At 48.6% G+C, this 24,657-nt stretch overlaps 1 protein-coding gene across 2 annotated transcripts in view; it reads left to right on the top strand.

The window, feature by feature from the left end:
- MAF1 (MAF1 homolog, negative regulator of RNA polymerase III) overlaps window positions 1-24,199 on the top strand; it is a 98,158-nt gene extending 73,959 nt beyond the window's left edge. For both annotated transcript variants that reach the window (XM_069221062.1, XM_069221061.1), the window contains exon 8: window positions 22,482-24,199. In XM_069221062.1, the coding sequence (XP_069077163.1) occupies window positions 22,482-22,503 (22 nt within the window). In that variant the 3' untranslated portion in view covers window positions 22,504-24,199. The remainder of the gene's footprint in view (window positions 1-22,481) is intronic.
- The last annotated feature ends 458 nt before the right edge of the window (window positions 24,200-24,657 follow it).

Below are 24,657 nucleotides of genomic sequence, written 5' to 3'. Positions count from 1 at the left end.
CACTCTCTGGACAAGATGCAGAATCTTATGACCTCATGAAGGGTACCCTGATTGAGGGCTTTGGATTCTCCACTGAGGAGTACAGGATTAGGTTCAGGGGGGCTCAAAAATCCTCGAGCCAGACCTGGGTTGACTTTGTTGACTACTCAGTGAAAACACTAGATGGTTGGATTCAAGGCAGTGGTGTAAGTAATTATGATGGGCTGTACAATTTATTTGTGAAAGAACACCTGTTAAGTAATTGTTTCAATGATAAACTGCATCAGCATCTGGTAGACCTAGGACCAATTTCTCCCCAAGAATTGGGAAAGAAGGCGGACCATTGGGTCAAGACAAGGGTGTCCAAGACTTCAACAGGGGGTGACCAAAAGAAAGGGGTCACAAAGACTCCCCAGCAGAAGGGTGATGAGACAACCAAAACTAAAAATAGTAAAGAGTCTTCTACAGGCCCCCAAAAACCTGCACAGGAGGGTGGGCCCAGAGCCTCTTCACAAAACAATGGGTACAAGGGTAAAAACTTTGATCCCAAAAAGGCCTGGTGTCATAGCTGTAAACAGCATGGACACCAAACTGGAGACAAGGCCTGTCCCAAGAAAGGTTCCACTCCAAACTCCCATCCAGGTAACACTGGTATGGCTAGTCTCCAAGTGGGATCAACAGTGTGCCCAGAGCAAATCAGGGTCCACACTGAAGCTACTCTAGTTTCTGAGGGTGGGGTGGATTTAGCCACACTAGCTGTCTGGCCGCCTAACATGCAAAAATACAGACAGCAACTCTTAATTAATGGGACTAGAATAGAGGGCCTGAGGGATACAGGTGCCAGTGTCACCATGGTGACAGAGAAACTGGTTTCCCCTGGCCAATACCTGACTGGAAAAACTTACACAGTCACCAACGCTGACAATCAGAGAAAAGTACATCCCATGGCAATGGTTACTTTAGAATGGGGAGGGGTCAATGGCCTGAAACAGGTGGTGGTCTCCTCAAATATCCCAGTGGACTGTCTGCTTGGAAATGACCTGGAGTCCTCAGCATGGGCTGAGGTAGAACTAAAAACCCATGCAGCAATGCTGGGTATCCCTGAACTGGTGTGTGTGAAAACAAGAGCACAATGCAAGGCACAGGGTGAACAAGTAGAGCTGGAGTCTGGAAGAATGGCCCAGCCTACCAAGAGGAAAGGAAAGTCAGTTGGGAAACCAACTGCAACACAGCAAAAGAAAGGGAACCTCTCTTCTCAGGAAGATGTTCTGCCCTCTGAGGGAACTGAGCCTTTGGAGCTTGAACCTTACCAGGTTGAGCTCTTAGGCCCAGGGGGACCCTCAAGGGAAGAGCTGTGTAAGGGACAAGAAACCTGTCCCTCTCTTGAAGGCCTTAGGCAGCAAGCTGCTGAAGAGTCCAAAGGCAAGAAAAATGGAACACATAGGGTCTATTGGGAAGATGGGCTCCTGTACACTGAGGCCAGAGACCCCAAACCTGGTGCCACTAGGAGAGTGGTAGTGCCTCAGCTGTTCAGAGAGTTCATCCTAACATTGGCCCATGACATTCCCCTTGCTGGACATTTGGGACAAACCAAGACGTGGGAGAGGTTAGTCAACCACTTCTACTGGCCCAATATGTCCAACATGGTTAAGGAGTTTTGCCTCTCCTGCCCCACCTGTCAAGCCAGTGGTAAGACAGGTGGGCATCCAAAGGCCCCCCTCATTCCACTTCCTGTGGTGGGGGTGCCCTTTGAAAGAGTGGGTGTGGACATAGTTGGTCCACTGGAACCTCCCACAGCCTCAGGAAATATGTATATCCTGGTAGTAGTGGATCATGCTACCAGGTATCCTGAAGCTATTCCCCTTAGGTCGACTACTGCCCCTGCAGTAGCCAAGGCCCTCATTGGTATCTTTACCAGAGTGGGTTTCCCTAAGGAGGTGGTGTCTGACAGAGGTACCAACTTCATGTCAGCATACCTAAAGCACATGTGGAATGAGTGTGGAGTGACTTATAAATTCACTACACCTTACCATCCACAAACTAATGGCTTAGTTGAGAGATTCAACAAGACATTAAAGGGCATGATCATGGGGCTCCCAGAAAAACTCAAAAGGAGATGGGATGTCCTCCTGCCATGTCTGCTTTTCGCTTACAGGGAGGTACCACAGAAGGGAGTAGGGTTCTCACCCTTTGAACTTCTGTTTGGTCATCCTGTAAGGGGACCACTTGCCCTTGTTAAAGAAGGCTGGGAGAGACCTCTCCATGAGCCTAAACAGGACATAGTGGACTATGTACTTGGCCTTCGCTCTAGAATGGCAGAGTACATGGAAAAGGCAACCAAAAACCTTGAGGCCAGCCAACAACTCCAGAAGTTTTGGTATGACCAAAAGGCTGCACTGGTTGAGTTCCAACCAGGGCAGAAAGTCTGGGTTCTGGAGCCTGTGGCTCCCAGGGCACTCCAGGACAAATGGAGTGGCCCTTACCCAGTGCTAGAGAGGAAGAGTCAGGTCACCTACCTGGTGGACCTGGGCACAAGCAGGAGCCCCAAGAGGGTGATCCATGTGAACCGCCTTAAGCTCTTCCATGACAGGGCTGATGTGAATCTGTTAATGGTAACAGATGAGGATCAGGAGGCAGAGAGTGAACCTCTCCCTGATCTTCTGTCATCAGACCCAAAAGATGGCACAGTAGATGGAGTGATCTACTCAGACACCCTCTCTAGCCAACAGCAGGCTGATTGTAGGAGAGTCCTACAACAGTTTCCTGAGCTTTTCTCCCTAACCCCTGGTCAGACACACCTGTGTACCCATGATGTGGACACAGGAGACAGCATGCCTGTCAAGAACAAAATCTTCAGACAGTCTGACCATGTTAAGGAAAGCATCAAGGTGGAAGTCCACAAGATGCTGGAATTGGGAGTCATTGAGCGCTCTGACAGCCCCTGGGCTAGCCCAGTGGTCTTAGTCCCCAAACCTCACACCACAGATGGAAAGAAAGAGATGAGGTTTTGTGTGGACTACAGAGGGCTCAATTCTGTCACCAAGACAGATGCTCATCCAATTCCAAGAGCTGATGAGCTCATTGATAAATTAGGTGCTGCCAAATTTCTAAGTACCTTTGACTTGACAGCAGGGTACTGGCAAATAAAAATGGCACCTGGAGCAAAAGAAAAGACAGCATTCTCCACACCTGATGGGCATTATCAGTTTACTGTTATGCCCTTTGGTTTAAAGAATGCCCCTGCCACCTTCCAAAGGTTGGTGAATCAAGTCCTTGCTGGCTTGGAGTCCTTTAGCACAGCTTATCTTGATGATATTGCTGTCTTTAGCTCCACCTGGCAGGATCACCTGGTCCACCTGAGGAAGGTTTTGAAGGCTCTGCAATCTGCAGGCCTCTCTATCAAGGCATCCAAATGCCAGATAGGGCAGGGAACTGTGGTTTACTTGGGACACCTTGTAGGTGGAGGCCAAGTTCAGCCACTCCAACCCAAGATCCAGACTATTCTGGACTGGGTAGCTCCAAAAACCCAGACTCAAGTCAGGGCATTCCTTGGCTTGACTGGGTATTACAGGAGGTTTGTGAAGGGATATGGATCCATTGTGACAGCCCTCACTGAACTCACCTCCAAGAAAATGCCCAAGAAAGTGAACTGGACTGTGGAATGCCAACAGGCCTTTGACACCCTGAAACAGGCAATGTGCTCAGCACCAGTTCTCAAAGCTCCAGATTATTCTAAGCAGTTCATTGTGCAGACTGATGCCTCTGAACATGGGATAGGGGCAGTTTTGTCCCAAACCAATGATGATGGCCTTGACCAACCTGTTGCTTTCATTAGCAGGAGGTTACTCCCCAGGGAGCAGCGTTGGAGTGCCATTGAGAGGGAGGCCTTTGCTGTGGTTTGGTCCCTGAAGAAGCTGAGACCATACCTCTTTGGGACTCACTTCCTAGTTCAAACTGACCACAGACCTCTCAAATGGCTGATGCAAATGAAAGGTGAAAATCCTAAACTGTTGAGGTGGTCCATCTCCCTACAGGGAATGGACTTTATAGTGGAACACAGACCTGGGACTGCCCATGCCAATGCAGATGGCCTTTCCAGGTTCTTCCACTTAGAAAATGAAGACTCTCTTGGGAAAGGTTAGTCTCATCCTCTTTCGTTTGGGGGGGGGTTGTGTAAGGAAATGCCTCCTTGGCATGGTTGCCCCCTGACTTTTTGCCTTTGCTGATGCTATGTTTACAATTGAAAGTGTGCTGAGGCCTGCTAACCAGGCCCCAGCACCAGTGTTCTTTCCCTAACCTGTACTTTTGTATCCACAATTGGCAGACCCTGGCATCCAGATAAGTCCCTTGTAACTGGTACTTCTAGTACCAAGGGCCCTGATGCCAAGGAAGGTCTCTAAGGGCTGCAGCATGTCTTATGCCACCCTGGAGACCTCTCACTCTGCACAGACACACTGCTTGCCAGCTTGTGTGTGCTAGTGAGGACAAAACGAGTAAGTCGACATGGCACTCCCCTCAGGGTGCCATGCCAGCCTCTCACTGCCTATGCAGTATAGGTAAGACACCCCTCTAGCAGGCCTTACAGCCCTAAGGCAGGGTGCACTATACCATAGGTGAGGGTACCAGTGCATGAGCATGGTACCCCTACAGTGTCTAAATAAAACCTTAGACATTGTAAGTGCAGGGTAGCCATAAGAGTATATGGTCTGGGAGTATGTCAAACACGAACTCCACAGCACCATAATGGCTACACTGAAAACTGGGAAGTTTGGTATCAAACTTCTCAGCACAATAAATGCACACTGATGCCAGTGTACATTTTATTGTAAAATACACCACAGAGGGCACCTTAGAGGTGCCCCCTGAAACTTAACCGACTATCTGTGTAGGCTGACTAGTTTTAGCAGCCTGCCACAAACCGAGACATGTTGCTGGCCCCATGGGGAGAGTGCCTTTGTCACTCTGAGGCCAGTAACAAAGCCTGCACTGGGTGGAGATGCTAACACCTCTCCCAGGCAGGAATTGTCACACCTGGCGGTGAGCCTCAAAGGCTCACCTCCTTTGTGCCAACCCAGCAGGACACTCCAGCTAGTGGAGTTGCCCGCCCCCTCCGGCCAGGCCCCACTTTTGGCGGCAAGGCCGGAGAAAATAATGAGAATAACAAGGAGGAGTCACTGGCCAGTCAGGACAGCCCCTAAGGTGTCCTGAGCTGAGGTGACTCTAACTTTTAGAAATCCTCCATCTTGCAGATGGAGGATTCCCCCAATAGGGTTAGGATTGTGACCCCCTCCCCTTGGGAGGAGGCACAAAGAGGGTGTACCCACCCTCAGGGCTAGTAGCCATTGGCTACTAACCCCCCAGACCTAAACACGCCCTTAAATTTAGTATTTAAGGGCTACCCTGAACCCTAGAAAATTAGATTCCTGCAACTACAAGAAGAAGGACTGCCTAGCTGAAAACCCCTGCAGCGGAAGACCAGAAGACGACAACTGCCTTGGCTCCAGAAACTCACCGGCCTGTCTCCTGCCTTCCAAAGATCCTGCTCCAGCGACGCCTTCCAAAGGGACCAGCGACCTCGACATCCTCTGAGGACTGCCCCTGCTTCGAAAAGACAAGAAACTCCCGAGGACAGCGGACCTGCTCCAAAGAAAAGCTGCAACTTTGTTTCCAGCAGCTTTAAAGAACCCTGCAAGCTCCCCGCAAGAAGCGTGAGACTTGCCACACTGCACCCGGCGACCCCGACTCGGCTGGTGGCGATCCAACACCTCAGGAGGGACCCCAGGACTACTCTGATACTGTGAGTACCAAAACCTGTCCCCCACAGCGCCGCCTGCAGAGGGAATCCCGAGGCTTCCCCTGACCGCGACTCTTTGAACCTAAAGTCCCGACGCCTGGGAGAGACCCTGCACCCGCAGCCCCCAGGACCTGAAGGACCGGACTTTCACTGGAGGAGTGACCCCCAGGAGTCCCTCTCCCTCGCCCAAGTGGAGGTTTCCCCGAGGAATCCCCCCCTTGCCTGCCTGCAGCGCTGAAGAGATCCCTAGATCTCCCATTGACTTCCATTACAAACCCGACGCTTGTTTCTACACTGCACCCGGCCGCCCCCGCGCTGCTGAGGGTGAAATTTCTGTGTCAACTTGTGTCCCCCCCGGTGCCCTACAAAACCCCTCTGGTCTGCCCTCCGAAGACGCGGGTACTTACCTGCAAGCAGATCGGAACCGGGGCACCCCCTTCTCTCCATTCTAGCCTATGTGTTTTGGGCACCACTTTGAACTCTGCACCTGACCGGCCCTGAGCTGCTGGTGTGGTGACTTTGGGGTTGCTCTGAACCCCCAACGGTGGGCTACCTTGGACCAAGAACTGAACCCTGTAAGTGTCCTACTTACCTGGTAAAACTAACAAAAACTTACCTCCCCCAGGAACTGTGAAAATTGCACTAAGTGTCCACTTTTGAAACAGCTATTTGACAATAACTTGAAAAGTATACATGCAATTTTGATGATTTGAAGTTCCTAAAGTACTTACCTGCAATACCTTTCGAACAAGATATTACATGTTAAATTTGAACCTGTGGTTCTTAAAATAAACTAAGAAAAGATATTTTTCTATATAAAAACCTATTGGCTGGATTTGTCTCTGAGTGTGTGTACCTCATTTATTGTCTATGTGTATGTACAACAAATGCTTAACACTACTCCTTGGATAAGCCTACTGCTCGACCACACTACCACAAAATAGAGCACTAGTATTATCTATTTTCACCACTATTTTACCTCTAAGGGGAACCCTTGGACTCTGTGCATGCTATTCCTTACGTTGAAATAGCACATACAGAGCCAACTTCCTACACCTTTCAAACAAGATATTACATGTTAAATTTGAACCGGTGGTTCTTAAAATAAACTAAGAAAAGATATTTTTCTATAACAAAACCTATTGGCTGGATTTGTCTCTGAGTGTGTGTACCTCATTTATTGTCTATGTGTATGTACAACAAATGCTTAACACTACTCCTTGGATAAGCCTACTGCTCGACCACACTACCACAAAATAGAGCACTAGTATTATCTATTTTTACCACTATTTTACCTCTTAGGGGAACCCTTGGACTCTGTGCATGCTATTCCTTACTTTGAAATAGCACATACAGAGCCAACTTCCTACACTCGTCAACTGGCTGTTGAAGGCGGGCTCCCCCAAGCAGTTGTCTGCTACCTCCAGACTATGGGGAACCTCCTGTAATCTTTGGGGTTCATGATCAACATTTGGAAGGCACACCTGACTCCTCAGATGCTCACCTTCATTGAAGTCTTCTGGATACAGATAGGTTTTGTGCCTTTTACCTGAGAGTCTAGGACATTCAGGCAATGATCCTGATCTTTCAGCCTCGTCCTATATTTCAGTGTGGTCGACTCCGAAGTTGCTGTGACAAATTGCTTCCTGCATCCTCTTGGTCAAGCACACCGGGTGGCGTATGCAGGCCCTGCTGTGGGAATCTGAAGTCCCAGTGGACCCAACAGCAAGGGACCTGTCCTACCTGGTTCACATTTCAGAGTGGTGGTTACTGGGTCGCAATTTGGGTTAGCACCATGCCCCCTCCCTTCCCCACACCAAGCAGACAGTGGTGACTAATGCGTCACTTATGAAGTGGGACAGCCACCTAAAACAAGTGAAGATCAGAGGCCTCTGGTTTACGGTGGTGTCCTGGTTACATATCAACCTTCTGGAGCTTTGGGACACCCGCTTGGCATGGAAAGCCTTCATGCCAGCCATCAAGGGGAGGCTGGTACAGGTGCTCACAGATAACACCACCGCTACGTGGTACTGCAACAAAAAGGGTTGGTGGGGCTTACTGATCCTGTGCCAGGAGGCCTTGTGCCTTTTAAAATGGCTAGTCCAAAGATTATTCCTGGTGAGGAACCTACTGGCCGGATCATTGAACGCTAGGGTGGGTAAACTCTGTCATTGGTGCCTAGCGGATCACAAGTGGCAGTTATAACTGGAGGTGGTGCAGGATCTCTTCCACAAATGGTAAGAACCTTGGATTGATCACTTTGCGACCACCAAGAACCTGTAATGTCCAGACTTCTTGAGTTTACAAGGCTTCTCCCTTTGGGAGTCTCGTTCCACCTTGAGGTGAGCCCTCAACTCCTATATGCATTCTGATGATACCACTCCTTCCCCAAGTTGTCAAAATCAGGACCAACTGGGCCCATGTCATTCTAGTGGCTACAGATTAGGGAGTATGTTATCCAGATCTCCTGATCTTGAGTATCTGCCTTCGATCAAGCCGCCCCTCTGGGAAGATCTACTGGGGCAACGGCACAGTCTGGTTCATCACCCGGACCTTCGAAGTCTCCACCTTTTATGTATGGAGATTGAGCCTTAGCAGCTGAACACCTACTTTCCTTCTGGTGTTGGCTCGTGTAATCTTGGCTGCCAGGCGTCCCTTGACAAATACTGTATATACCTGCCATTGGAGCAAATTATTGGTCTGGTTTGGTGCAGCACATGCCAGATGCCCCGTGTTTTTTTTTTTTCTCTTCTCCATATCTCTTGCCTGGCAAGAAATTACTTTGGGCACAGTTAAACAGTTAAAGGTCCTCTTTCGGCCTTCTTATGGTTGCCTGATCAGCCCTTTTTGTTTGTCACCTGTTGTGATGCACTTTTTGAAAGGGCTGCAACATGTTTCCCCTTCTCCTTCTGCGATGCCCCAGTGGGACTTCAGTCTGGTCCTCATTTATCTGATTTGCACTCGGAGCTGCTTCGCAGCTGTCCATTTCACCTCTTTACCATCAAGTCTGTATTTCGTCATCACGACCTCAGCATAGCATGTCCATGAGCTTCATGCTCTGTTAAACCACCATACACTACATTATTCCCAGGCAAACTGGTTCTTCATACTAGGGAATCATTCCTGCCTAAAGTTGACGCTACTCCACATCGGTCAAACCATCAGCCTGCTGGCATTCTATGCTCCGCCTCACCTCTCTAACAAGGAGAGAGCCCATCAGTTGGACCCCAAGAGAACACTAGTCTTCTACAAAGATTGTCCATCCAGTGTTGTTAGGTACGATCATCGCTTTATGGGTTTCGCTGGATCAATAAAAGGCAATGCTTTGCAGAAGCATTTTATCTTGTGCTGGATCTGTAGGAAAGTGACCCTTTTGGCATGGTTATCACCCCCACCCACAAAGGTTTGCCTGATATTGATGCTGACTTGACTGAGAGTGTGCTGAGATCCCGCTACCCAGGCCCCAGCACCAGTGTTCTTACACACAACTGTACCATTGTTTCCACAATTGGCACACCTCTGGCACACAGCTAAGTCCCTTGTAAAAAAAACAAAATACCAGTGGTACCAAGGGCTCTGTGACCAGGGTGGGGCCCTAAGGGCTGCAGCATGTATTGTGCCACCCTAAGGGACCCCTTGTGCCCACAAACCACTGCCTGTGGCATAGGTAAGTCACCCCTCTAGCAGGCCGTACAGCCCTAAGGAAGGGTGCACTATACCACAGGTGAGGGCATAGCTGCACGAGCAATATGCCCCTACAGTATCTAACTCCATTCTTAGACATTGTAAGTACAGTGTGGCCATATTAAGTACATATGCTGGGAGTCTGTCACAGCTCCATGATGGCTTCAGTGAGGTCCAGAATGTTTGGTATCAAACTTCTTAGAATAATAAACCCACACTGATGACAATGTTGGATGTATTGTAAATGCACACAGAGGGCATCTTAGAGATGTCCCCTTTATTTTACCGAAACCTGCAGTGCAAGACTGACTGGTCTGTGCCAGCCTGCCACTGAGAGATGAGTTTCTGACCCCCTGGGGTAAGAGCCTTTGCGCTCTCTGGGGCCAGAAACAAAGCCTGCACTGGGTTGGAGGTGCTTCGTACCTCCCCCCTGCAGGAACTGTAACACCTAGCAGTGAGCCTGAAAGGCTCGGGCTTCGTGTTACAATGCCCCACGGCACTCCAGCTAGTGGAGATACTGTAGGAAAGTACCATCTTGCCTGGCATGTTACCCCCATTTTTCACTGTATATATGTTGTTTTGGTTGTATGTGTCACTGGGACCCTGTTCTCCAGGGCCCCAGTGCTCATAAGTGTGCCTGAATGGGTTACCTGTGTAGTGACTAACTGTCTCACTGAGGCTCTGCTAATCAGAACCTCAGTGGTTATGCTCTCTCATTTCTTTCAAATTGTCACTGACAGGCTAGTGACCAATTTTACCAATTTACATTGGCTTACTGGAACACCCTTATAATTCCATAGTATATGGTACTGAGGTACCCAGGGTATTGGGGTTCCAGGAGATCCCTATGGGCTGCAGCATTTCTTTTGCCACCCATAGGGAGCTCTGACAATTCTTACACAGGCCTGCCACTGCAGCCTGAGTGAAATAACGTCCACGTTATTTCACAGACATTTTACACTGCACTTAAGTAACTTATAAGTCACCTATATGTCTAACCTTTACCTTGTAAAGGTTAGGTGCAAAGTTACTTAGTGTGAGGGCACCCTGGCACTAGCCAAGGTGCCCCCACATTGTTCAGAGCCAATTCCCCGGACTTTGTGAGTGCGGGGACACCATTACACGCGTGCACTACATATAGGTCACTACCTATATGTAGCTTCACAATGGTAACTCCGAATATGGCCATGTAACATGTCTATGATCATGGAATTGCCCCCTCTATGCCATCGTGGCATAGTTGGCACAATCCCATGATCCCAGTGGTCTGTAGCACAGACCCGGGTACTGCCAAACTGCCCTTCCTGGGGTTTCACTGCAGCTGCTGCTGCTGCCAACCCCTCAGACAGGCATCTGCCCTCCTGGGGTCCAGCCAGGCCTGGCCCAGGATGGCAGAACAAAGGACTTCCTCTGAGAGAGGGTGTTACACCCTCTCCCTTTGGAAAATGGTGTGAAGGCAGGGGAGGAGTAGCCTCCCCCAGCCTCTGGAAATGCTTTCTTGGGCACAGATGTGCCCAATTCTGCATAAGCCAGTCTACACCGGTTCAGGGGACCCCTTAGCCCTGCTCTGGCGCGAAACTGGACAAAGGAAAGGGGAGTGACCACTCCCCTGACCTGCACCTCCCCTGGGAGGTGCCCAGAGCTCCTCCAGTGTGCTCCAGACCTCTGCCATCTTGGAAACAGAGGTGCTGCTGGCACACTGGACTGCTCTGAGTGGCCAGTGCCACCAGGTGACGTCAGAGACTCCTTCTGATAGGCTACTAACACCTGAAGGAGCCTATCCTCTCTCCTAGGTAGCCAAACCCTCTTTTCTGGCTATTTAGGGTCTCTGTCTCTGGGGAAACTTTAGATAACGAATGCAAGAGCTCATCCGAGTTCCTCTGCATCTCTCTCTTCACCTTCTGAGTAGCAAAGACGACTACTGCAACTCTGTAACGCTGATCCTGCCGCCTTCTCGACTGTTTTCCTGGTGGTGCATGCTGTGGGGGTAGTCTGCCTCCTCTCTGCACTAGAAGCTCCGAAGAAATCTCCCATGGGTCGACGGAATCTTCCCCCTGCAACCGCAGGCACCAAAAAGCTGCATTACCGGTCCCTTGGGTCTCCTCTCAGCACGACGAGCGAGGTCCCTCGAATCCAGCAACTCTGTTCAAGTGACTCCCACAGTCCAGTGACTCTTCAGTCCAAGTTTGGTGGAGGTAAGTCCTTGCCTCACCTCGCTAGACTGCATTGCTGGGAACCGCGACTTTCGCAGCTACTCCGGCCCCTGTGCACTTCCGGCGGAAATCCTTTGTGCACAGCCAAGCCTGGGTCGACGGCACTCTAACCTGCATTGCTCGACTTTCTAAGTTGGTCTCCGGCAACGTGGGACACCTTTGTGTAACTTCGTGTGAGCACCGTTTCACGCATCCTCATAGTGCCTGTTTCTGGCACTTCTCCGGGTGCTACCTGCTGCTAAGAGGGCTCCTTGTCTTGCTCGACGTCCCCTCTACCTCCTGGTCCAATTTGCGACCTCCTGGTCCCTCCTGGGCCACAGCAGCATCCAAAAACGCTAACCGCACGATTTGCAGCTAGCAAGGCTTGTTGGCGTTCTTTCGGCGGGAAAACACTTCTGCACGACTCTCCACGGCGAGAGGGATCCGTCCACCAAAGGGGAAGTCTCTAGCCCTTTTCGTTCCTGCAGAAACCTCAGCTTCTTCTGTCCAGTAGAGGCTTCTTTGCACCCACAGCTGGCATTTCCTGGGCATCTGCCCATCTCCGACTTGCTTGTGACTTTTGGACTTGGTCCCCTTGTTCCACAGGTACCCAAGATTGGAAATCCATCGTTGTTGCATTGTTGGTTTGTGTCTTTCCTGCATTATTCCTCTATCACGACTTCTATGTCCTTGGGGGAACTTTAGTGCACTTTGCACTCACTTTTCAGGGTCTTGGGGAGGGTTATTTTTCTAACTCTCACTATTTTCTAATAGTCCCAGCGACCCTCTACAAGGTCACATAGGTTTGGGGTCCATTCGTGGTTCGCATTCCACTTTTGGAGTATATGGTTTGTGTTGCCTCTATCCCTATGTGTCCCCATTGCATCCTATTGTAACTATACATTGTTTGCACTGTTTTCCAAGACTATACTGCATATTTTTGGTATTGTGTACATATATCCTGTGTATATTTCCTATCCTCTCACTGAGGGTACACTCTAAGATACTTTGGCATATTGTCATAAAAATAAAGTACCTTTATTTTTAGTATAACTGTGTATTGTGTTTTCTTATGATATTGTGCATATGACACTAAGTGGTACTGTAGGAGCTTCACTAGTCTCCTAGTTCAGCCTAAGCTGCTCTGCTAAGCTGCCATTATCTATCAGCCTATGCTGCTAGACACCCTATACACTAATAAGGGATAACTGGGCCTGGTGCAAGGTGCAAGTACCCCTTGGTACTCACTACAAGCCAGTCCAGCCTCCTACAGATACCAGCCCCCACTTTTGGCAGCCATTCTGGGGAGATAATGAGAAAAACAAGGAGTCACCCCCTCAGCCAGGTACACCCCTGTGGTGATCAGAGCTGGTGACCCCCTCCTTGAAAAATCCCCCTCCACCCCCACGGCCCTGTGTTGCTGTTGCTGGGTGTTTGGAGTTGGCTTGAACCCCCAACAGTGGGCTACCTATGCCCCGAAGACTGAACTTTTAAGTGCTTTACTACCTCAAAAACAAACCTGTACTTACCTCCCCCAGGAACTGTTGAATGTTGCACTGTGTCCACTTTTAAAATAGCTTATTGCCATTTTATGCCAAACTGTGAGCATTCGGAAGGGCTATGCCTTGCCTTTCCAATCCTACACCCCATACCGCCTGGCTGAGGATGATTTATCTCTGCTCCGAGAGGAAGTTACAGCTCTCTTGGTCACAGAAACGGTCCAGATATCAGAAGTAGGCAATGGTTGCTATACCTGCTTTCTGATACCCTAAAAGAACAAAGGTCTTTGCCCTATTCTAGACCTATGGACCGTAAATCTCCCTCAAGAAGTTCAAGATGGTCACGTTGGCTCAGGTCTTGTCTGCCCTAGACCTAGAAGACTGTTTGGTAGTGTTAGCCTCACTGGATTCGTATTTTCATAATCCTATCCTGCCGGCCCAGAGGCATTACCTGTGGTTCATGGTTGGTCACGAAATACTTTCATTTCACTGTGCTGCCGTTTGGCCCTACAAGTGCCCCTCGCATTTTCACCAAGGTGATGGCAGTGGTTGCAGTTCATCTGCGCAGGTAGGGTTTTCAATCTTCCCCTACCTCAAATGGCTGTTGAAAGCGAGCTTGCGCATGCAGTTGTCTCCCACCTCTAGACTACATCGAACCTCCTGCATGTGCTGGGGTTCACTACAAAAGTTCTGAACTCACGCCGGACTCTCTCAGGTGCTTTTTCATAGGAGCTGTTCTGGACACCATGCAGTTTCAGACTTCTACTCCAGAGCAGCAAGTCTAGGATATTCAGGCTATGATACCTATTTTTCCTCCCTCTAGCCTGGGCTTTGATGAGACGGAGTCTGAAGCTGCTAGGCCTCATGGCCTCCTGCATCCTGTTGGTAAATCCTGCCAGAAGGCATATGCAGGCTCTGCAGTGGGACCTGAAGTTCCAGTGGGCGCAGCGTTTTGGAAATCTCTCCGACAAGGTCCAGATCTCGGAGGGAACTGCAAAAGACCTGCAGCAGTGGATTATGAATCGTGATTAGGTCAGAGGCAGACTCCTCTCCTTTCCCCAACCAGACCTCACAGTAGTGATAGATGCATCACTTTTGAGATGGGTCTGCCATCTGAAAGAGGTGGAGACCAGAGGCTTCTGGTCTCTGGCGGAATCGAAGCTCCACATCAACCTGTTGGAGCTTTGGGCGATCTGTCTGGTATTGAAGGCATTTCTTACCTCTATCAAGGAGAAGTTAGTGCAGGTGTTGACAGGCAACACCACCATGTGGTTCTGCAACAAGCAGGGCGGGGTGAGGTCATCGACCCTTTGTCAGGAGGCCTGTGGACGTGGCTGAAGAACCCGGGCATAGTCCTGATGGTTCAACACCTGGCAGGTTCTCTGAATGCCAGGGTGGATGGACTCAGCCATCAATGCTTAGCGGATCACCAGTGGCATCTCTATTCGGAGGTGGTGCAAGCACTCTTTCAGCAGTAGGGCGGGCCTTGGTTTGATTTATTCGCCTCTGAAGATAACATGCAATGTCAGTAGTATTGCGCGTTGGAGTTTTCAAGGCCGCAATCGCTCGGCTTCACTTCGTCGTGAGTGGAGTTCAGGCTTCCTGTACGCATTTCAAGAACGACCCGGCCCAAGTAATCCTGCTGGCTTCAGAGTGGGCAAGGAGTGTCTCGTATCTTGAGCTTCTGAAGTTGAGCATTGATTCTCCAATCAGGCTGCCACTTCAGGGGGATCTTCTATCACAGAGGAGCATTCGCCATCCGAACCGGTCAACTTTGCGCCTTCATGCATGGAGATTGAACTGTGACAGTTGACTTCCTTCGACCTTCCTCCCGAAGTCTGTAATGTTGTTATTTTAGCAGCCAGGCGTTCCTCCAGAAATACAGTATTTCTCTTCCAGGGGATCCTCATCAATAGTCATAAACATTGAATATTCCCGCCCTTGTGCGGGGATCCCGGAGCATATATAAAATACACACATATTATACATGTGTAAAACAGCAATGCAGGATATAATGTTAAAACAGGCTAAAATGCTTTATTTCTATGAAGTTTTTTTTTTTTTTTTTATATTATAAAATTACAATAGAGAATAAATATCTACCCAAGCCCCCAAAACTGGGCTTAGGGAAGTAAGCAGCAGTAAACTCTAGAGAAAAAGAGAAAAAAACTGCATTGAAAAACAATGGAGCATTCTTCGCCAATAGGCTGCATGCAGGTTAACAAGGGAGAACCATAAAAACGTTGGCACCGTGCCTTTAAGACCCTGAGCACCTCCAGTATCCCACCATGCCTCGGGGGTGAAGGAAAGGTGAAAGTTGGTTCACAGTTAGGTCAGTTCTTTTTTCCGGCTTCTTCTGAGAGGATCCTGGAGCATTGAGCTCTCAGTTTTTCTGAGTTTTTCTCAGAAAAATCCTTTAAAAAAGCGTTTTTTCCTTTTTTCATTCGACAGATAACATCTTTGTCTGAGCTTGGCAGTTTTTTCCTGACAGAAAAATGCCTTCACTTTTTGTCAAATGCCCTGCTTGTGGGAAGAAGAAGGCCCAGTCAGACCCACACTCTCTGTGTATAGTGTGCCTGCCTCAGAGTCACTGCCCTGACACTTGTAAGCACTGCAAGAATATGTCAAAGAGGACTCTGAAGGACAGAGAAAAGATCAGGCTACATGGGCTTCATGAGAGGCAGAAAACATCGTCCTCTTCACTTCCCAGACAACCAGCAGGCCATTCTCAGGAGAGAATGGCTAGGTCGACGTCAGCTGGTAGGAAAGTACCTGTTTGTTCCCAGTCTACGTCGTCGCTACCACAGTCTCACCGGCATAGATCGCCGTCGACGGCGACACACCCGACGTCGAAGGGGACGGCGTCGAGGGAACACCATCACAGGGGCAGGTCTCCGTCGACGGCAGTCCGCCGATCGACGTCGAGCCATCGCCGGCGTGCCCGGTCGCCGCCAAAGGCTGTGCGCCCCTGACGCCAAGAGACACGGCGTCGAAATCGCCACGACGGCATGAGAGACATCCGCCGTCTGCTTCCCACCGCTCCACGTCGAGGCACACGACGGCGAGCAGGTCGAGGTCCAAAGATCGCCGTTCGACGTCGAGACACTCTACGTCGAGGCAAGAGCAACCGGTGGGGCGCCCTTCGACGTAGACACAGCTGTCGACGTCGACACAGGTTTTACCTGTCCCGCAGGGAGTAGAACATCGCCCACGCCAGACAAGGCCGCACCATCTCCAGTGGTCTCCATACCGAGCGACTCATCTCGTTCAAGAGCGGCATCATCTGGGCATGTCTCGCCCATCAATCTATCTCCAAGATGGCTAGAGAGCCTTAACAGACCAGCGGCCTCCCCGGATTCGCAATATTCGCGAATGTACTCGCCTACTGCCTCCCTGCCAAGAACGCCATCACCGACAGCAAGGGCAGGACGGGCTCGTTCTGCTCCTTGTCAACCGGCTGCGAGGCCTGGGCGCTCTGCTACAGCGTCTCGCAGCAGGTCTCGTTCTCAACGACGATCCAGGTCTCGTTCACGAAGAAGATCACCCTCTTGGTCGTCGTCAGGATCATCTGTCGGGCGTTACTCCCCCACCCTAACAGATTCTCCACCTGCTAGGGTCTCACCGGTGGATGACATTACCACGTTTAACGAGGTGCTGTTAAGCGGAGCGCAGAAACTAAACCTAGAGGTTCCAGAGCCATCTACCTCCTCGTCAGTCATCTTTGAGACTCTACAACAGAGATCAGCATTAAAAAAGCTGCTGCCTCTAGTGCCTGGTTTGTTGCAGCCAACCATGGACACTTTTCTGGCCCCAGCCTCGCTCAAATCTGCCCCGGCTAGGATTCTCAAAAAATACAAGGCTCCCGAACAGGACCCTTTGTTCCTCAGGAAGGATCCGCCACCGGACTCGGTAATATTAGCCACAGCCCGAAAGACCCACTCGGTGGCATCATCATCCACGGTCCCCCCCCCGGATAAAGAGAGCAGGCATCTAGACTCTGGGGAGAAAGATATGCGGGGCGGCGGCTTCGGCAATGAAAGTCTCCAGTGCTTCTGCACTCCTGGGCAGGTATGATCGTTCTCTGTGGGACTCTCTCAATAGATTCACAGAGAAATTGCCTAGAAAGGACAGACGAGATTTTCAAGAGATCCTGCAAGAAGGATGCCTGGTATCCAACCAGGTTATCAGCGCGGCAGCAGATGGGGCGGATTTAGCTGCACATGGGTACGCGCATGGAATCTGTGCAAGGAGGTCTTCCTGGCTGAGTCTCACTGGTTTAAAGCAGGAAGCACAACAACGCATCCTGAATCTCCCATTCGACGGGAACTCACTATTTGGTGCCCATGCAGACGAGGAAATGGCCCGCATGAAGACCGAGGTGGATACCATGAGGGCAGTGGGCCTGGAAAGAAAGAAAGATTTCAGGCGGAGGTATAAGCCTTATGACAGGCGCCCTTTCCAGCAGAGGGTTCAAACCCCTCACTGGTCCCAAAGGTCACAGCAACGGCAGGGACGCCCTCTTTTTCAGCGAAGGAACACAAGGGAGCGAGGGTCAAGTAGACCTCAACAGTCCACTCCGAAAGCGCCGGCCAAACAATGAGATCTCGCTTCCCTCGACACTGTACACCACGCCGGTGGGGGGGGGGGGGGGGGGGAGTATTACAGCTTATCTTCACGAGTGGCACTCTATCACAAGAGACAAATGGGTGCTCAATATTGTCGAACATGGCTACTCTCTTCTTTTCAAACAGCCTCCACCACACCTGCCACCAACCAAAGGCAATCCATCTCATCTCAGCCTGCTGCGCAAAGAGGCTCTCGCCCTCCTACAAAAGAATGCCATAGAAAAGGTTCCACCTGCGCACAGAGGAAAGGGGGTTTACTCCCGTTACTTTCTGGTGGCGAAGAAGGGTCGAGAGGGCGTTTTCAGGCCAATTCTGGACCTACGGCTGCTGAACAAATACATAAGGAAACAGAAGTTCAGGATGCTAGCGCTTCACCAGATTTTCCCTCAGCTACATCAGGGAGACTGGATGTGCTCCATCGACCTGCAGGATGCATATTTTCACATCCCAATAGCTCCCAAACATCGAAAATTCCTGCGCTTCCAAGTAGCGTTACAGCATTATCAGTTCAGAGTTCTACAATTTGGCCTGAAATCTGCCCCACACGTCTTCTCGAAATGTATGGCAGTGGTAGCGGCGCATCTTCGAAAACAAAAGATATTCATATATCCATACCTAGACGACTGGTTACTGAAGGCTTCTTCTCCGGAGCAGGCGAGAAGCCATCGGGACATTGTGCTCGGAGTTTGCGAGTCTCTAGGTCTTCAGGTCAATTACCAAAAGTCAACCTTGATTCCAACACAGAACCTTCACTACCTGGGAGCTATCATAAACCCAGAACTCCAAAGAGTGTATCCTTCGGAGGAACGACTATCCTCAATAGACAGGAAGTGTCAGGACCTGTTGAGAGCCAACGCACCTACGGCACGTCAGGTGACATCGCTGCTGGGCTCCATGGCATCATGCATTTTTATTGTCCCAAATGCCAGACTCCACATGAGGCCCCTCCAAGAGGCATTGGAGAGCAACTGGAGCCAAAGGACAGGTCGCTGGGAGGACAGAGTGCGACTACCGGCAGTAGCACTTCAGTCATTGAGATGGTGGATGCACAGACCTCACCTGTCAGTAGGTGCTCCGTTTCACCAGGTAGTTCCATCCGACACTCTGGTAACGGATGCGTCTCTTCAGGGATGGGGGGCTCATCTGGGTCCCCTTCAAGCTCAGGGCCTGTGGTCAGACAAGGAAAAGCAGTACCACCTCAATCTGCTAGAACTCAGAGCGGTCCATCTGGCTCTCAAGTCTTTCATACCACTAATTCAGGGGAAAACTCTCCTAATACAAACGGACAATACAACCACGATGTATTATTTGAACAAACAGGGGGGGAACGAGATCCCTACCCCTATCTCGAGAGTCCCAAACGAAATGGCATTGGCTCCTGGCCAGAGGGATGTCACTTACAGCGGTTCACCTGCCAGGTCAAAAAAACGTGGAAGCAGATTTTCTGAGCAGACACCTAGAGGACGCTCACGATTGGGTCCTACACGGCGAAGTCGAGGAATACATCTTCGCTCAATGGGGTCGGCCTCAACTGGATCTCTTCGCAGACGAAGTAAACAAGAAATGCCCAGACTTTGCATCCAGGTTCTACCGTCCGGGATCTCAAGGGAATGCCCTGTTGATCGACTGGTCAGGGATATTTCTCTACGCCTTTCTGACGATTCCCCTCATACCGGCAGTGATCAACAAACTTTACAGATCCAGAACCAGAATGATTCTCATAGCGCCACAATGGCCCTGTCAATTCTGGTACACAGATCTCCTCAACCTATCGGAAAAACCTCGCAGGAGGCTGCCGTGCAGACCGGATCTTCTGAGCAGAATGGAGGGCAGGATTCTACATCCCAACCTACCCTCTCTGAGCTTAACAGCATGGCTCCTGAATTCCTGAAGTATGGGCACCTAGGGCTCTCACAGGAGTGCATGAACATCTTGAAAGAGTCCAAACGACCTTCCAAGCGACGTTCTTACGCTTTTAAGTGGAAGAGATTCTATGGTGCTGTCAACAAGGTCAGAATCCCATACGGGCTCAGGAGGATGTCATACTGTCCTATTTGCTTCATCTGGCAAAGTCCGGTCTGCAGGTATCATCTATTAAGGTACATTTGTCTGCTATTACAGCCTATCGCAAGTCACCTTCTCAGGAATCCTTCTTTACGAAACCTGTAGTCAAGGATTTCTTAGAAGGTTTGAAGAAAGTTTTTCCGCCCATTCGGAGACCTTCTCCTCCATGGGAACTGAACATAGTATTGGCAAAACTTATGGGCCCTCCTTTTGAACCTATACATAAGGCCTCTTTACAACACCTTACGTGGAAGACAGCTTTTTTAGTGGCCATTACTTCAGCGAGGAGGGTCAGCGAAATCCAGGCTTTGTCTTCCAAAGAACCGTACACGGTTTTTCATGACAATAGAGTGGTTCTGCAAACTCACCCATCTTTCCTTCCGAAGGTGGTGTCAGAATTCCATATCAATCAGACTATATCTTTACCGACTTTCTTTCCCAATCCGGAGACTCCGGCAGAGAAAGCATTGCACTCCTTAGACTTGAAAAGAGTGCTGAAATTTTATCTGGATAAGACAAAAGCGATTAGACACTCTAACCGCTTGTTTGTAAATTATGGTCATTTGCGGGCAGGAGAGGCAGCATCTAAACGAACGATATCAAGATGGATAGTTTCTTGTATTGTTAATACTTACCAGCTGGCTAATAAACAATTACTAGCGAGGCCTAAAGCGCATTCCACAAGGGGAAAAGCGGCTACTGCTGCCCTCCTTAACAATGTTCCAATATCTGAGATTTGTAAGGCTGCTACATGGAAGTCTGTGCATACGTTTACTAGACATTACTGTTTAGACTCAGATGCAAGAGCGGATGCCCAAGTGGGGCAGGCCTCTCTGAGAAATTTATTTGCATAATACGTATCTATTCCTGCACTTCTATCGGACAGTCCGCAGAGTTTAGGGATGGGCTTGCTAATCTATTCAATGTTTACGACTATTGATGAGGATCCCCTGGAAGAGAAGGATAAGTTACTTACCTGTAAATCCTAGTTCTCTTCCAGGGGTATCCTCATCAAAGTCATAAACAACCCACCCTCCTCCCCGGACGCACGTCTCCTAGAAGTGCAGGACAGACTGTATTTTGAATCAGTTACACAGATTGTCACCATAAAAAAGAACTGACCTAACTGTGAACCAACTGTCACCTTTCCTTCACCCCTGAGGCATGGTGGGATACTGGAGGTGCTCAGGGTCTTAAAGGCACAGTGCCAAAGTTTTTATGGTTCTCCTGTGTTAACCTGCATGCAGCCTATTGGCTAAGAATGCTCCATTGTTTTTCAATGCAGTTTTTTTCTCTAGAGTTTACTGCTGCTTACTTCCCTAAGCCCAGTTTTGGGGGCTTGGGTAGATATTTATTCTCTATTGTAATTTTATAATATAAAAAAAAAAAAAAAACTTCATAGAAATAAAGCATTTTAGCCTGTTTTAACATTATAGCCTGCATTGCTGTTTTACACATGTATAATATGTGTGTATTTTATATATGCTCCGGGGTCCCCGCACAAGGGCGGGAATATTCAATGTTTATGACTTTGATGAGGATACCCCTGGAAGAGAACTAGGATTTACAGGTAAGTAACTTATCCATGCCTGCCGTTGGGCAAAGATTTGTACAGAGAAGTCTATAGATCGTCTTTCTGCTTCTCTCAACAATGTTTTTCTTTTCATTCCCTCTCTTGCCCAGCATGGCTCTGCTCTGTGCACTCTATAAAGGGCATCCCTGCACACGTTTGCTAAATACTACTGCCTGGGCAGTCCGGTCCGCAGGGACAGTCATTTCGCCCATTCAGTCCTACGTAAATTTGTCTGCAGCCCCCCACCAGGAGAATATGGCTTTGTGTTTCTATGCAAAGGTTAGGATTGTGCGGCTAGAAGTATCTATCCGATAAACAAGTTACTTACCTCAGTGAAGCATTATCTGGCAGAGACTCTATCTAGCTGCAGATTCCTTACACCCACCCATGCATCCCCACTCTGCAGATTCATTTGCGAGGCTCACGGTGATCCTAGTTTGAACCCACACATGCACCAGTTCTTTTCATGGATCTGTTTTCCTGGTGTGGAAGGTCTTGATTAAAGTAACTGACTTCCACGCCCCTGGGTGGCACCTTTGTAGGTGAGTGCTGGTGACCACAACAGATCTGGCGCTGACAACGCCACGCAGAACCGAATGAAACCGCACAACTGTGTGCACTGGGGTATTGCTTGAGCAAAAGTTGCCGGATCCAGTCTTGACGCCTGGGGAAATTCAAAGGGAAAGAATCTGCAGCTAGATAGTCTTTCCCAAATAATGTGTCACCGAAAGTAAGTAACTTGTTCTTCTGTGCTAACTTCCTTTTGTTCACCATTCTTGTCCCTCATTCCCCATTCTACTTGTTTCTTTGTCATTAAATCGATCTATCTTGTGGCGGGTGAGAAGATGTTGAAGTGAAAGCAGAGCTGCATAGTATGTTGTGATTGGGAACCTCACGCTGAGATTTCCCATCTAGGTCTTTCCCTTTCTTGGGTTTAAACATCTCGTGCTTCAGATTGAAAGGGCTTGTGTGTTTTTTTTTAATATTCACAATTAGTAATACTTCATGAACTAACAGGTGTGTTAATCTAACATGTTCCATGAATGTTAATATTTTTTTTCTCTTCCTTAGGTTTCAGGTTATGTGCATATGATGCCCAACAATGAACCTCTGCAACGACTCGCATCTGTCTAGATTGCTTGCAAAGGAATGTGGAAAATATTTGCCTAACATACAATGGAAGATCCTAGATGCTTCTATGAATGCCAGCTCTGGCTGTAAAGGATACATCTCTGCATTGACCTAATCTGCATGACGGATGGCAGCCTGTGATGTTTTGAGAGCCCTTGGAGGAACCCTTGCTCCTCGGTCACTGGGCATCTCCATATATTTCCTCTGAGACCGCTAAAAATCTGAATGCCCCACAGGGGCATCACAGTACACCCACAAGCCCTTGTGCCTGTTTCAACATTGTTTGTGACAGGCAGTTGTGCAATAGTTCTTGTACTCCCCTTGCTGGATGAAGAATTGTTTTTCTTTCAACTAGTGATAACTGCTGTGAACCAAACAAAGTTTTGCATTTCTCTGACAGAATCAGATGTAGCAAATTCCGTCCATGCATAGCACCAGCATTTTATTTGAATGCAAACTCAATTGTATGTTTTTAATTTCAAGATATGCTGCCTCTGTGCTTGCCTGATGGTATTTGTGACCTCTAGAGCCAGCGAGACATGTTAAGTTGGACTGTGCTGGTGTATTGTTTTATTATTTTTCTATGACTTTTATGCGTTTGAGCACCTGCCTTGAAAACCCGTTGGGGACAGTCTGATTTACGTCTTGAACTCTGCAAGGACAGGTCTTCACTGACCATCTGACCATCTCTTGGCTACCATTCTAGACTGCTCATACATTTTTATATTTATGGTAACACCGAATAAAGTTATGGAGAATGGTCCCTGCTGGAAGGTAATCTCCTCTTGCAAGATTAACATGACGGACTAAAGTTGAAAATATCAGAACTGAAAATCTTTAATATGGGAATCTCCATCCCATTTCAAGTGGCAACGTTGTATTTGTTTTAATTTTTTTTTAAGCACTGAAAACTTTCAGCAATACACACAAGTGATTTCTGCTTTGGTGCTTTCCTTGAACATGCTTACTGCACCATTTTGAAATTGGCTTTGTTGTCTTTTTAATGCTTTGGATCTTATAGCCTGGGGACTTCTGTTCTACTTTGGTGAGGAGAATAATATGCAGTTTTAGTGGCTGCTCTTTCAGTTGGTCATTGGTTTTGTAGAGGTGCTACATCCTGGTACTTTTGCTTAGGGATGAAGAGACTTGCTCAGGTAGACTTCTGTGCATTAATGCTTAAACATCTTTGAGTGTTCTGAACTACAGTGGCTTCAAACAACCACACAGTGATCGTGTTTGGGTCATTGATGTATTTTATTCCAAACAGCCCAATTTGCTAAGTTGTTGTAGGCGCCCTAAAGAATTGTACAGTCTTGTCCTAGAAGAAAAGGTGTTGCAACCCTTGCCTGGGCAGTTCATGTGTCCTCAGCTCTGACTTTGTATTTCCTTTTACATTGACTTTATTAAAATGTAATTACAGAAAGATAAAGTGTAATTGAGTAAAATTCAGACTCCTTCACATAGCCTGTGCCATTCTGTCTGAATGGTACGATCGTTTTATGGGTAGTTACCAGAGTGAGGTATGCTTGAACTAGGTACACTCCTATTTTGCAGAAAGTGAGCTTGCACAAATATAACCCAGTCTGTACTCTCTGTTCAGATATTGTCACCAGGTAAATCAAAACAATGTAATGGTGAATAAAACTTTTGTTCTGGAACTTCCTTCTATAGTCTGAGTTGTGTTAAACTCGAATATTGGGCATGCCCAGTGTAGGGTATGATTGCACTATTGACCCAGCATAATAATCTGTCAAATTCTATTCATATTTTACTCTCAAATCTTCCCCCCCCCCCCCCCCCCCCCCCCCCCAATGTCTAAGGTATCATGGCTTTGCAGTGTGATGAAATCCAGGAGCATAACTTGAATGTAAGCTGAGCCTCAGATTTTCCAACAGTCCTGCTGGCATATAATGTTAAAATACCTTATACGACTAGCAGGGTGTGCATGAGAGGGGCTTAAGGGGCAGTGGAAAGGGAGAAGAATGCAGTTTGGTAAGGGTTCTAGGTGTGGGAAAACACTATTTTGTGAATTTAGGTTTTTTAAGACTTTCAAAACGAGGAGAATGTGTGTGCGTTTTGTCTTTTTTTGTATGTAAAGAAAAATCTTGTGAAATCT

Source organism: Pleurodeles waltl, chromosome 2_2, assembly GCF_031143425.1.
Source record: "Pleurodeles waltl isolate 20211129_DDA chromosome 2_2, aPleWal1.hap1.20221129, whole genome shotgun sequence".
NCBI lineage: Eukaryota > Metazoa > Chordata > Amphibia > Caudata > Salamandridae > Pleurodeles > Pleurodeles waltl.
Note: the sequence above shows the minus strand (reverse complement) of the source record. Positions and strands in the feature narration are given on the sequence as shown.